The 14623-nt window shown below is 36.4% G+C and overlaps 1 protein-coding gene across 1 annotated transcript; it reads left to right on the forward strand.

The window, feature by feature from the left end:
* The first annotated feature begins 3751 nt into the window (after positions 1 to 3751).
* LOC114078675 lies at positions 3752 to 4151 on the forward strand. The gene is made up of 2 exons (XM_027919727.1): positions 3752 to 3778; positions 3876 to 4151. The coding sequence occupies exons 1-2, from the start codon at positions 3752 to 3754 to the stop codon at positions 4149 to 4151; spliced, it is 303 nt and encodes a 100-aa protein (XP_027775528.1).
* The last annotated feature ends 10472 nt before the right edge of the window (positions 4152 to 14623 follow it).

Consider the following 14623-nt stretch of genomic DNA (forward strand, 5'->3'; position numbering starts at 1 on the left):
ACCTTGTAACACCTTGAGTTTTTTTCAAGGCGGGAACGTTACACGGTATTCTAGTAAAGCTTCAAGTTGGTTAAGCATTCGGAACCTTGTAACACCTTGAGTTTTTTTCAAGGCGGGAGTGTTACACGGTATTCTAGTAAAGCTTCAAAGTTGGTTAAGCATTCGGGAACTTGTAACACCTTGAGTTTTTTCAAGGAGGGAGCGTTACATGGTATTCTACTAAAGCTTCAAGTTGGTTAAGCATCGGGACCTTGTAAAACCTTGAGTTTTTTTTCAAGGCGGGAGCGTTACACGGTATTCTAGTAAAGCTTCAAGTTGGTTAAGCATTCGAGACCTTATAACACCTTGAGTTTTTTCAAGGCAGGAGCATTACACGGTATTCTAGTAAAGCTTCAAGTGGTTAAGCATTTGGTACCTTGTAACACCTTGAGTTTTTTTCAAGGCGGGAGTGTTACACGGTATTCTAATAAATCTTCATGTGTGTTAAGCATTCAGGACCTTATCAGAAAAAGTTTTTGATAAATCTTTCCATTATGTAGCCTCCGTAAAATATAAAATTGCTTTTGTTGATCTACAAAAAAAAAGAAGAGGAAAATACAAGTAACGGAGAGATTGTTACCCATCAAGATGTTTGAGACTCGTGAGGTATTGAAACCTGAATCTAAGATATGTTGTAGAACTTTGTGTCTAGATTCAGAATCATCAAGCGGATTGTGATTTTGTCGTTCCTACGTCAAAACATGAGATTTTTTGTAAAGTCATACAAATCTGAAATTTTCAGCATGGCAGAATTTAGAGCTAACTTCAAAAAATCATCTAGAAAGATTCTGAAGGTATTAAATTCTAAATTTTGATATGTTAGAGATCGAGAAGTCTAGTTTCTGAAACATTAAACATTTTATGATTTTGATTTTTCTACAATGAGATATGAATTTTCTACGACAAACATGTCAAGCTGTAAAAAAGTGAGAAAAATCAAAAAAAAAAAAAAGAGGAAGATTACCTTGAACTATGTCCTTTTCGTCGTAGGCTCATAATCTGTAATTGAAGATAAAATTGTAGTGTGTTTATTTATTGATGTCATGTGGTGGGAATAAAATCCTTCTCCTAGTTCAATTATAATTCCTTTTTGGCTTGGGCAATAAAACATATATATATGAATTTGAAATTGAGTAGGATTACAATTCCTAGTTTAATTACAATTCCTTTTTGATTAAGGCAATAAAACACACACACACGCACGCACGCACGCACGCACACACACACACACACACGCAGAGATATATGAAATTGAGTAGGATTACATTTCCTAATTCAATTATAATTCATTTTTTTAAACTAAGGCAACTGGTCACTTCGAATAAAACAAGGAAAAGATTGTGGCGTTGAAATAAGTTGTAGCCTAATCCTTGAAAAAATTGGAGACATGGAACGATGACTCTATCACAATCGAATATAAGACGATATATTTTATTTTGAAGCAGTGATAATCCTATCTCTAGAAAAAAGACAAATTACTAAACTACACAACTTTACTTTACCTATTCCCAATATATTCCTACTACTTTATTAAAATTCAAAAATCCCTTTTTTACACCCAGTGATACTTAACTGACTTTTAAAGTTGGAAGTCAAAACTAAACCTTTCACATTCCCCAAATTTTCGCCCAAAATGTTTTCCCCTAAAATTTTCAGTTAACAATTTCAAGTAATTTTGAAATTCAAAAGAAACTTATCCCTATTCGTACGGATTAGAGTCCAAAATAGGTTTATGATCTTCTCCATTCTGATTTCTTCCTTTTGTTTTCCTTTTTTGTGTATCTATTGTTTTTCCTTTTCTAACAAATCTATTGTTTTTTTTTTCAAATCAAAAGATTCAAAGAATTGAGTTATAAATCGTCGCATGACACTGTAGTCATGACAAATCCAAGTTCTAGCAAGAGAACATCTGCGAAGAACAAACATGCATCAACTTCGAAAGATACGAAAGAAAAAAGGGTAGAAAGGCGGCACCTCCGATTATTCGACCAACACTATCTATGGTATGTACATTTGTATCCATATCCATCCGGGTATTCGTATCTTTTTCGTTAGTTTGATGATTCTTTTTTTTCATTTAAGTATCGTTTATTTTAACTTTTCATTGCACACATGGAACACTGATTTTTGTGATACTTTTATGTTTTCCACATCAATAATAATGTATCTTAGATACTTTTTTAAGTATCAGTTTGATCTATTTATTTTTTTGTCTCTTTATATAACGACTAATGAAATTTGTGTATTTGTGTACCTTTTATGTGTTGCACATGAACATTAACGTATCTGATATATCTGTTTATGTTTAATGTTTTGTTGTTATTTAGTATCAAATTGCATATTGTTTAAGTATCATATTGGCATGTAGTTGTTATTTAGTATCAATATTCATGAACATTAATGTATTAAAAGTGAACAGAACTCATAAAGTATTAACTATTTCACTTCGCACGAGGAATATTAATTTTTGTGATACTTTTATGTTTTGCACATGATGAATATTAATGTATCTTAGGTAATTTTTTAAGTATCAGTTTGATCTGTTTATTTTTTGTCTCTTTATATAACGACTAATGAAATTTGTGTATTTGTGTACCTTTTATGTGTTGCACATGAACAATAATGTATCTAATATATATGTTTAAGTTTAATGTTTTGTTCTTATTTAGTATCAAATTGCATGAACATTTATGTATCTAATATTATTGTTTAAGTATCATATTGACATGTATGTGTTATTTAGTATCAATATTCATGAATATTAATGTATCTAAAAGTGAACAGCATGAATATTAATGTGATGTTGTGTACCATTCTTCTTGTTATTTAGTATCAATTAAAGCAAAACAATATTATATGTCAGTAATAGTATAGAAATTGTTTATATCCGTAAGATATTGATAAATATAATATATTTAATTGCAAAATATGATTTATGTAATTAAATGTATTCCAAGGAACGCTCTAAAGTTTGGTCCAACCTACAACAACAATTATATTGAACATTTAGTATCATCAATAAAGGATCAAGGTATGAAGTTATTCAAGGAGACCATATTTGTCTCGTACCTAAATATCCCCAGATACAACTATGAAGGTCAGATTACCAAGTGTTTATATTTGTTAGAGATTGAGCAGGGAAACTTAGATAAAAAAATTCACATTCGTCATGCCAAAAGGAATGTGTTGAAATTTAGTATCCTTGAGTTTGCTATTATTATTGATTTGAGATGTAAAGGTAATGTCAAGGATTTTACTTATCCGGTTTCAAAAAATAGTAGGTAAGTGCAAAGATATTTTCCTGATACTACCTATAATGTAAATAAACAACGCCTGGTAGACCGTTTTATGCTAGGTGATTGTGAAAAACACGATGATGCCCTTCAGATGGCTATCTTGTTTTTTGTTCATACATTTGTGTATTCCCAGCTTAGTGATACAACAATTCCTATTGAAGATTTCTTCAAGGTGGAAAAAGGTAGTTATGGATAGTACCATTGGGGACAAGTTGCTTTTGAAAATTTAATGAAATCTTTTAGAAAAAAGTACAAACCCACCAAAAAATGTATCGTTTGAATGGATTTTCGTACGCATTTCATGTCTGGATTTATGAATGTGAATCCATAATAAATAACGATATTGCTGTCAAAGAAGGAATGGTATACCGAGGATTTGCAACTGGCAAGTTGTGGATTTAAAACCCAAACTTGAGATGTTTATGGAATCAATTTTTACTGAGGTAATTACTACAATACAAAAGTTTTACTTCATTTATTTGAGTATGCAATACATTGTTAATTTGGTTATTGTCATTAATTCTTTTTTTGTTTGTTTAGATTGATTGTTGTAACATTCAGCCAATTCCCGAGGAAATAGCATCACTTGATTTACCATATTACAATTATGTACCTCCAACTCAACCAGATTCATCAATTCCAGATGGTGAGGATGTGCATCCGGAGGAGGTTCCTGGTTTAGAAGACTTCTCAACAAAATCTCCAGAGAATGTTTTAAGGAGATCATCAAGAGGTTCTAGTGCAGGAACTACCCCACCACCTCGCAAGAGAGTAAAGGTTGTACATCCACATAAATATGATTTGTCAAGACTCTAACAACCACATAAGCAACCAAAATAGTCATTTCAAACTCCATATTCACATTTGACAAAAACTGATAATGTATCTGGCATTGATGTTTCTCCTAAACATTCACTGGAAAACAAATTTGGGCAGTGAAATAATTGAAGATTTGAAGACTTTCATGAAGTTTTATGTAAGTAAACAATTCATTTAAACATTTATATGTTCACTATTAACTATTTTTTATATGTTTAATTTGATTCTAGGTTGACAACAAATTTAGAACTCTTGATAATAAAGTTGAAGCTCTTGAGGCGTTAATAAAGAGAAATCATTTTGAATTGTTGAAAGTTGTTAGTGCGAGAGATAACAACCAATGAAGGTGTTATTTTGATTTTTTAATTGTTTCTGATTTTTATGTGATATTGACTATTTTTCAAAAAAACAAAGGATACAAGAGGAGTTTCATCGCCATACATGATGGATGATTTTGTGGCGAAATATAATGTTGGTCCACAATCCAATTCTGATAACTTTGAACAACAAATCATTTCACCCATGCAAATGAATTTTGCAATTGTTGGTGATGTTGAAGAACCTGCCGTGGAGGTTGGATACAAGAGGGTTCTCTTGAAGATGTCCCAAAGGTACGTAAGTATCTGATACTCAAATTAGTATCAGATACATTATTATATTATTTAATATCAGAAGGTGCTATTTTGATTTTTTTAATTGTTTCTGATTTTTATGTGATATTGACTATTTTTCAAAAAACAAAGGATACGGATGGATGATTCTGTGGCGAAAGACAATGTTGGTCCATAATCCAATTATGGAAAATTTGATCAGCAAAAAATTTCACCCATGCAAATGGATTTTGCAACTGTTGCTGATGTTGATGAACCTGCCGTGGAGGTTAGGAAACAAGAGGGTTGTAACACCCGTATCCACAAAAGTACAAAAAAAGCAGATTTTCAAAAGTTGCTGGTGCCAGTGACGGAGCCAACTACGGACCAACAGTCAACTTACAGTCCGTCAGTCGACTCCGTCGATGGGCCAGCTGACTCCAAGTTCCAAGTCACAAACGACGGTCGACTAGTACGGACCGTCAATCGACTTACGGTCCGTCAGTCGACTCCGTCGATTGATCAGCTTACTTCCAATTCTCAGTCACAAAAGACGGTCGTCCAGTACGGAACGTCAGTCGATTTACGGTCCATCAGTCGACTCCGTCGATTCACCCATTAACTTTCAACTCTAAGTCACAAACGACAGTCGACTAGTACGGTCGGTCAGTCGACTTACGGTCCGTCAGTTCTCCGTTGATTCGCCAGCTGAATTTCAACTCTCAGTCACAAACGATGGTCGACTAGTACAGACCGTTAGTCAACTTACGGTCCGTTTGTGACTCCGACGGCTTTTAAGTTAGGGATCTTTTGGTTTTTTCCTACTTTGTTTAAGCCCTAAGATACATCGTTTTGACCCTAAATCATCATATTTTAGTCGGTTTAAGACTAGAAACATAACAAGTACTTACCTAAGTCAAAATCATAAATCAAAACTTAAAAATTAGAAGCAAGAAAGGAGAAAATGGTCAAGAACCCTAGTTTAAGAACGCAGTAAGGTTCCATCAGTTCCAGCCCCAAAATCTAAATATTTCTCCGTGGATTTCATCACAAGGTATGTGGGATTTCACTAGTGGGTTCATTTAACCCATTGGGTCCCTAGTTTTCAGTCAGATTCTTGATTCCCATATCAGGATTAGGCCTAGGGTTTCTAGATCTTCAACAGAACTTCATGAATAATTAGTTATATGTTCCAAATCAGATTTCCGTGTTATTCAGATTATTGCATGAATTTCATAACTCTAGCTATGTATTTCTTTAGTTCTTAAATTACTCAAGCTAGGTCAGATATTTCAGTTACTTCAAATATACATGCCTCAGTTTTAAATGCTTAATTACCAGATTAATTGTTGCATTCTCAATTTGCATGTTCAGTTTTGAGCTATCCAGTATTTATAGAAACTCAGTCATAATTAGTTAATTACATAATTCGTTGGGAGTAGCATAATACCGAGTTAGACTAGGATTCAGCGTACCCATTAGTCGCAGAACTACTAGCCAAGTAGGTTGTAAGTCCACTCTGTGGGCAATCAGTTTAGTGATCACGCCAGCATGTCTTTATACCTTTGGTAGAGTATATTGGACCCTCTCAATGGGGCGTACACATCGGACTCCACATTTAGCTCATGTGGTTTTATTATCGGTTATTAGTAGCTCCCATAGTTTAGTCAGACTCTCTTGCATTGACCATTTATCAGTATATTCAGTATTGAGTTTCAGCATGTTATAAATTAGTCATTGCATCTCGTTAGCTCATAATTTAGTATATCATGTTCAGATTATCATACTTGCTTTTGTGCTTGTTCAGTTATGTTTTATTTCAATTTTACTCTATCCTACATGCTCAGTACATTGAAGTACTGACGCATACCTGCACTATATATTCTCGTGATGTAGGTTCAGGTTCTCAGCATCCAAATCACGCTTAGATCGATTCCCGGTCTCCAGTTCAACAGATTCAGTGGTGAGTCCTCATTCTCCAAGGACAATAGTTATGAGTTCATTTCAGTCTTTTAATCATTTAGTTTTAGTTTTTGCTAGACTTAGATGGGGCTTGTCCAAGTATTTCTAGTCATTTAGAGGCTTACTTCAGACATAGTTAGTTTCAGCGTAGTATTGAGTTAATAACTTCTTTTTATTAAACTCATCAGTATTTCATTTATCTCAGTTATAGTGAATGGGTATTGCCCATTTTTTAAGTTTAAATTATGATTTATCTTCCGCATCCAGTTTATTATCTTTAGTATGCTCATGATCATGCCAACAGGGTTAGCTTATCACTTGTGGTCCTCGGTTTTACGTCCATTTCTCAGGGGTAGATTGGGGCGTGACAAGGGTTTTGTTGAAGATGTCCCAAAGGTACGTAAGCATCTGATATTTAAATTAGTATCAGATATATTATTCTATTTTTATTCCATTGAATAATTTAACAATGTATCTTTTTTTATGGTTGATACTTTAATTTATGAATGTAACAACCCTAAAAATGGATTAGATAAGAAATGCTTAATGTGTCAAGAATGCCTATGATTAGACCAGGGTTCACACGGATTGATGCGCGTAGAACCAGACCTCGGAACCCTTTCTACAGACAATCCAACTAACTTTGGGAGTTATTTAAGCTTGGAAAGGTTGGGTCCAACCATGTAGGGCTCTCAAATACGAAGATTTACTCGAAGAAGTCTTTACCGGACTTAAAAAGTGGAAATCTTAGGTTTGAAGGGTCTAGGGGTAAAATGGTCTTTTTCCTGGATAAGGTTAGTATCGTAATTATCCTAAATATATCATTAATTATTTAATTAATAAGGTGGAGGGGCAATTTGGGGAGAGAGGGCCGAAATTGGGCTCTTGAAGTGAAGTCTTGCTCCACCCTGGTTCGAACCTAGGTGGAAGCAATGAATTGAAGTGATTTTTATTTAAGCTATTGAATTAATGTAATTAATTAATAATTATTATTCATTATCTGATTTAAAATGTAACAATAATCAGATTTTTTTTAAATAAACAAAACCTTATTGTCTAAGTCCTAAAACTAGACTCCTAAGCGACCTACAACTCCCACTCTCTCACGTTTATCTCTCCACTCTCACGCTCAATCTCTCTTATTTTTCTCACATATTTTCTCTACCAAGATAAGATACAAAAGCAGAAAAATAAACCAAGTTCTTCACACTTGAAGAACTCACACGAAATCACAAGAAAACAAACGTTAATCGCATACTAGGTTAAGTGAGGTTGTCATTCGAGTGGAGTTGATATTGAGGAGGCTTAGACGTGTTCTTGGGTGAAGTTTTTGGGAAGCAAGTCAAGAGTTTAACGTCAAAAAGGCATGGGTTATCTTCTCTCTTGGTACCTTTCCCAAGAGACCCCTTAAGGTTTAGAATATTCATTCCAAAAACTAGGATTAATCCCCGTTGCATGTCCCTGTCACTAGCTCCCATTTAATCACAGGTTGGTTATGTTTGCTGGTAGAAAACTAGGGATGAAATGTGAGGCGTGGGAATCGAACCCACGACCTCTAGGCACTGAAGGAGAGTAAAAAAAATGAAAGAAAAGAAATGTGAGGCGTGGGAATCGAACCCACGACCTCTAGGCAGTGAAGGAGAGTCAAAGGAAATGAAAGAAAAGAGATGTGAGGCGTGGGAATCGAACCCACGACCTCCTAGACAGATTTAAGGAGAAAAATTAAAAGAAATTAAAGAGGGTTGTGGGGGTTCGAACCCACAAACCCTCGGCCAAAGGAGAGAAATTTAAAGGCAATGAAAATAAAAAGTAAATGAGGTTGTGGGGGTTCGATCCCACATCCTCTTAGTTCTATTAAGCGAAAAATGAAGAGAGAATTTTAAGGGAAAAATAAAATAAAGGCATTGGGGCTCGAACTTGGGTCCCCAAGCCGTATGGATCAAACCAAAATGAATAAAAAAATGTAAGTGTAGTTCAAGAGATTTGAAACCAGGTTCCCTTGCCCAAATTCCGTATTGATATATAAGTCATATGTGAATTAAATGTTCAAGAATAACGTTTCCTACTTAGATCGAAATAGAGATCTTGGTATACATACAAGATGCATCAGTCTTGTACCACACAATCTTAGAAAGATATGAATCACTTAAACGAACTATGAATAAAGCCTCATGGCTTGTATGTATAGATCCATAAGTCGAACATACGTTTAAAAAAAATAAGTGAACCTAAGATGTATGTAATGAAATGATGTAACCCTAGAAGGGTTAAGTAAGAATGTAAAACACACTAAATGGCAAACTGCATTGGCATATGATGAAACGAATATTATGTATTGAAATGATGAAACCCTAGAAGGGTTAAGTAAGAATGTGAAACACACAAATGGCCAAGTGCATTGGCATATGATGAATTGAACATTCACGTAAAGTAATTATGAAGAACAAATGTGCTAATATTAATGAATGTAGTGACAACATAATATGAGGATAATGTAAAAAGTGAGAGCAATCTCAAATGAGCCTAAGTAAATATTACCAAAACATACTCACCTATGAGAGTGTAAAGTTAATGAAGAGACCAGTATCTATGAACACTCTAATGAAAGTATTTAGATTAACACACTTATTACTAATGATGAGATGAGAAATCATCTATTGAGCTATGATGTCCTCATACTAGAAGCCAACTTCCATGACGTATGAGTTGAATGTAATGGAACTTTATACTGAGCACTGATAGACTAGCTATGAGCGGTGATGCCTTCTTTCAGGAAGGGCAGAGGTTCACGAAACTCTCATGAGATGAGACTGTCCGGCATATGCTGGGTATGGGTTTCCTTATATCTCCTAGTCTTCGAACCTATACTGCCAATATAGGAATCTGGCGAGGTTCAATTCCCATGTACGCATGTTTTGGCTCACTTTGCCCCGTGATTCCACCTCTTTTCGGTGTGGGGTTTCATGACACTGGATTTCATGATGCTCACATGATCTATGTCAGTTAAAAAGTTCCCAATGAATGAATGAGGCCAGCCTCAAATGATGCACATAATGAAACGAATGATACCAAAGGTGTTAGGATAGGATAATCAAAAGGTGAGTTAGACTCAAGTAATGACATTAGGTTATTCTTGGTCATTGCACAACGAACCCGATGAAAGCCTTAAACTACATCCTAGGTATAGCTGGTGTTTACACTGGCCCATGAATGAAATGAAATGTACGTATGAATGAACGAAGCAGACTCTGTGTTTGCTAAAGCAAACTCCCTAGTTGAGGTCCCATATGTTGAGCCCTCATTTTGGGAAGTATTAATGTCAAGTCCATGATTCCAAGGTCTCATGGCATACGAATAAATGATATGAACAACGTTATGTGTTATATGAATTATTATATGTGCTATGTGTACGCTGTTGTGTGCTGTGTGCAAAATGTTAAGTATGATGATGCATGTTACTCTAATGGCATAACTTTCCTAATCCAAATTTTGAAAGCTCACTCACTTTCCTAATCTCAATTTGGTAAGTCCACTGACTTGACCTTCTACAATCATGTTTTTTGAAAAGAGCTATTCTTAATCATGCATATCCTTGGTGTGTGCTTGCATATACCCATACTTAGTACAAGTGTGTTCTAACCCTATACAACTCTAAACTTTTAGGTGCAGGCACAGGTGGACGCTAGATCTACAGGGTCAATGCTGCAGCTATCCGAACGTCGAGCATTCATCCGGACTTGTAGGCCCTCATGCTTTCGAGGATGCTTCCCATTTACATTCTAGCTTAGATTGTAGAATTGAGCTAGTGGAGTATGTTCCACTAGCGTTTCTTTCCCGTTTTTGTTCAGACATTGTATTGGTGCCATTTTGGCAAGTACATATTTATCGTTATAATAAACTGCTTCTTTCCTTTGATGATCTTAATGTTAGATGGTCGATGGTGAACGATTATATATGTAATAGAATGTTTAGTAAGCATGTTACGAAACAAAAAGTTTCAAATTTTCCGCTAAAGTTAACCTAGATGAAGTAAGAATGACGTATGTAGGCTTGTCTGCGACCTCTGAAAGCTCAATGACGCCGGTCTCGTCTGGGGTCTAGATTCTGGTCGTGACAAAGTTGGTATCAGAGCACTAGGTTAAATTTCGAGAATAATAAGTTCACATCAACCACATTGAATAGTTTCTAAGTCATGGTAGTGAAGTGCACCACTAACCTAGACTAGAGAATGCATGATGCGTTGGAAAATTTCCCTTCTTCTGATCTTATTGTGCCTTTTCTATTGTCTGATTTTCTTGGTGTTATGAGCGTGTCTAAAAAAATTCTTGTTGTTTACAGAGAATGAACACTAGGAGATCTATTGGTCAGAGGAGAGGAGTAGCAGCTGCTGGGGATAATCAACTTCCACCCCAGGCTCCAGCTGAAGGAGTAGCCATGCCAGTTAACCCTGCAGGGTTGACTGATGCTGAGGTGAGGGCATCTTCGGCCCAAATGGCGCAGGCCATCGCTTTGCAGGCCCGGGCCATGACTGCGCAGGTCAACTGGCTGAATGTTCAGAGGGAGAACCCACTGGTTCGTAGCATGGCTGAAAGGCTGAGGGACTTCATGAGGATGGATCCTCCTATTTTCACAGGGTCCAAGACTTCAGAGGATCCCCAGGAATACATGGATGATGTAAACAAGATTTTGGTGGCCATGGGGACCACAGATACTAAGAAGGCTGAGTTTGCTTCCTATCAGCTCAAGGATGTTGCACAGACTTGGTGCAAGATGTGGCAGGATAGCCGAGCTTTGGGCGGAGTTCCAGTCAAGTGGGAGCTGTTTAAGACAGCCTTCCTGGAGAGATTTTTCCCCAGGGCGATGAGAGAGTCCAAGGTTGAGGATTTTATCAACCTTAAACAGGGATCGATGACAGTCAGGGAGTATTCCCTGAAGTTTGTGAAATTATCAAGGTATACCACTTCTCTTGTGTCTAACAGCAGAGACGAGATGAGTAGATTCTTGATATGGATTGTTGAGGATCTCGAGGAATAGTGTAGGGCAGCAATGCTGCATGACAGCATGGACCTTTCCCGGCTTATGGTCCATGTCTAGCAAGTGGAGGAAAGCAGGAAGAGGAAGCACACTAGGGCAGGGAACAGGTCAAGCAAGCTGAGGAGAATTTTTCAAGGAAAAGTAGTACTGGACTCAAGGATAAGCCCAGGTTTAAGAAGGGACTCTCCCACCAAGGGGAGTCAAATTCATCCAAGGGTCGCTATGATAGGGATTCCGGTCCAGAGTTAAAAGAAACAATGAAGTAGATACACCTCAGGAGAGACCACCCTGCAGGAAGTGTGACAAACTACATGGAGGAGAGTGTATGATGGTCACTAACGCTTGTTACAGTTGTGGTAAACTGGGTCACATGGTGAAGGATTGTCCGAACAGAAGAAATCAAGAACAAGGGAAGGAGAGAGCTCATCCTAATGGTCCAAGTGAAGAGGCTCCAAAGAGGCAACGATTCTTTGCACTCAAGTCTAGGGTTGTAGGGGAGGCACCTCTGGTGAAGTCTCGGTTGAGTAGCCTTAATTAGTCCTTCAGGTATTTGATTGTGTATGGTGTTTATGCACTAGTATGAGGTTAATATATTTGAGTCATCTTGTTGGTTGTTGATTTGTATGACTTACATGTTTACTTATGTTGTATTCTTTGATGAGATTAGTTTAGGAAAGAGTTCCTTAGTCTATTAATGTGAAGCTACTAGTAGGTTTCAAGGATGTGCACCATCATGTTAATATGTCAATCAGATATTCACCGATGGGGAGTATTGAATTACCTATGTATGAATACATTCTATAGATGACTTACTTATTCTTAGTAAAGAGTAGTGTCATTCGGAGACGAATGTTCCTAAGGGGGGGATAATGTAACAACCTTAAAAATGGATAAGATAAGAAATGCTTAATGTGTCGACAATGCCTATGATTAGACCAGGGTTCACACGAAATGATGCGCGTAGAACCAGACCTCGGAACCCTTGATACAGCCAATCCAACTAACTTGGGGAGTTATTTGACCTTGTAAAGGTTGGGTCCAACCATGTAGGGCTCTCGAATACGAAGATTTACTCGAAGGAGTTTTTACCGGACTTAAAAAGAGGAAATCTTAGGTTTGAAGGGTCTAGGGGTAAAATGATCTTTTCCTGGCTAAGGGTAGTATCTTAATTACCCTAAATATGTAATTAATTATTTAACTAATAAGGTGGAGGGAAAATTTGGGGAGAAAGGGCCGAAATTGGGCTCTTGAAGTGAAGTCTTGCTCCACCCAGGTTCGAACCTAGGTGGAAGCAATTAATTAAAGTGATTTTTATGTAAGCTATTGAATTAATGTAATTAATTAATAATTATTATACATTAGATGACTTAAAATAAAATAATAATCAAATTTTTTTAAATAAACAAAACCTTATTAACTAAGTCCTAAAACTAGACACTTAAGCGTCCTACAACTCCCACTCTCTCACGTTTATCTCTCCACTCTCACGCTCAATCTCTCTTATTTTTCTCACGTATTTTGTCTACCAAGATAAGATACAAAAGCAGAAAAATAAACCAAGTTCTTTACACTTGAAGAACTCACACGAAATCACAAGAAAACAAACGTTAATCCCCGTTTCATGTCCCTGTCACTAGCTCCCATTTAATCACAGGTTGGTTATGTTTGCTGGCAGAAAACTAGGGATGAAACATGTTTTCTTGATGATTATGTGTTTATATGTATGTTTGGAATTATGTGACTTATGTTGATGATTTCGAAAATATAACTACGTGTGTATGTGTGTGTTGTCGTGGCTATTGTTCATGGTTTAGGACTTGAAAAGGCATGATAGTTCTTTATATTTCATGTACACATGTTGATGTAAATGTGATGTTCATATGAGTTGAAATGTGGTTGATTTTAGGTATAATGTCTTGGCTAAACTAATACATGAAGACGCACCTAAAACGTTCTAAATGCACTACGAAATTCCCCGAAGAACTAAGGTGTAACTTGATGAAAGGATGCTGAAAAATTAAAAGAAAATTAACAGCTTCTATTGATGAATTTCGGTCAGCGAAGAGGGTTCAAAATGTTGAAAAAGATGAATTAAAACAAGTGAGGTCATGGAGGATTGAACCTGTGACCTCACCATGTTAAAAACCATGAAAATAAAGAAGTAAAAAGAAATGTGGTGAAGGGGATTCGAACCATGGTATTTGCTGGAAAATGTAACTTAAAGAAAAAATAAGAAATAAGAGGAGTGGGACTCGAACCCACCACCTCTCAATCATATTTAAGGAAGAGTAAAAGAAAAAAAATAAAATGTGAGGCGTGGGAATCGAACCCACGACCTCTAGGCAGTGAAGGAGAGTAAAAAAAATGAAAGAAAAGAAATGTTAGGCGTGGGAATCGAACCCACGACCTCTAGGCAGTGAAGGAGAGTCAAAGGAAATGAAAGAAAAGAGATGTGAGGCGTGGGAATCGAACCCACGACCTCCTAGGCAGATTTAAGGAGAAAAATTAAAAGAAATTAAAGAGGGTTGTGGGGGTTCGAACCTACAACCCCTCGGCCAAAGGAGAGAAATTTAAAGGCAATGAAAATAAAAAGTAAATGAGGTTGTGGGGGTTCGATCCCACATCCTCTTAGTTCCATTAAGCGAAAAATGAAGAGAGAAATTAAGAGGAAAATAAAATGAAGGCATTAGGGCTCGAACTTGGGTCCCCAAGCCGTATGGATCAAACCAAAATGAATAAAAAAAATTTAAGTGTTGTTCAAGGGATTTGAAAACCAAGTTCCCTTGCCCAAATTCCATATTGATACATATGTCATACGTGAATTAAATGTTCATGAATAATGCTTCCTACTTAGATCGAAATTGAGATCTTGTCATACATACA

This window comes from Solanum pennellii, chromosome 9, assembly GCF_001406875.1.
Source record: "Solanum pennellii chromosome 9, SPENNV200".
Lineage (NCBI taxonomy): Eukaryota > Viridiplantae > Streptophyta > Magnoliopsida > Solanales > Solanaceae > Solanum > Solanum pennellii.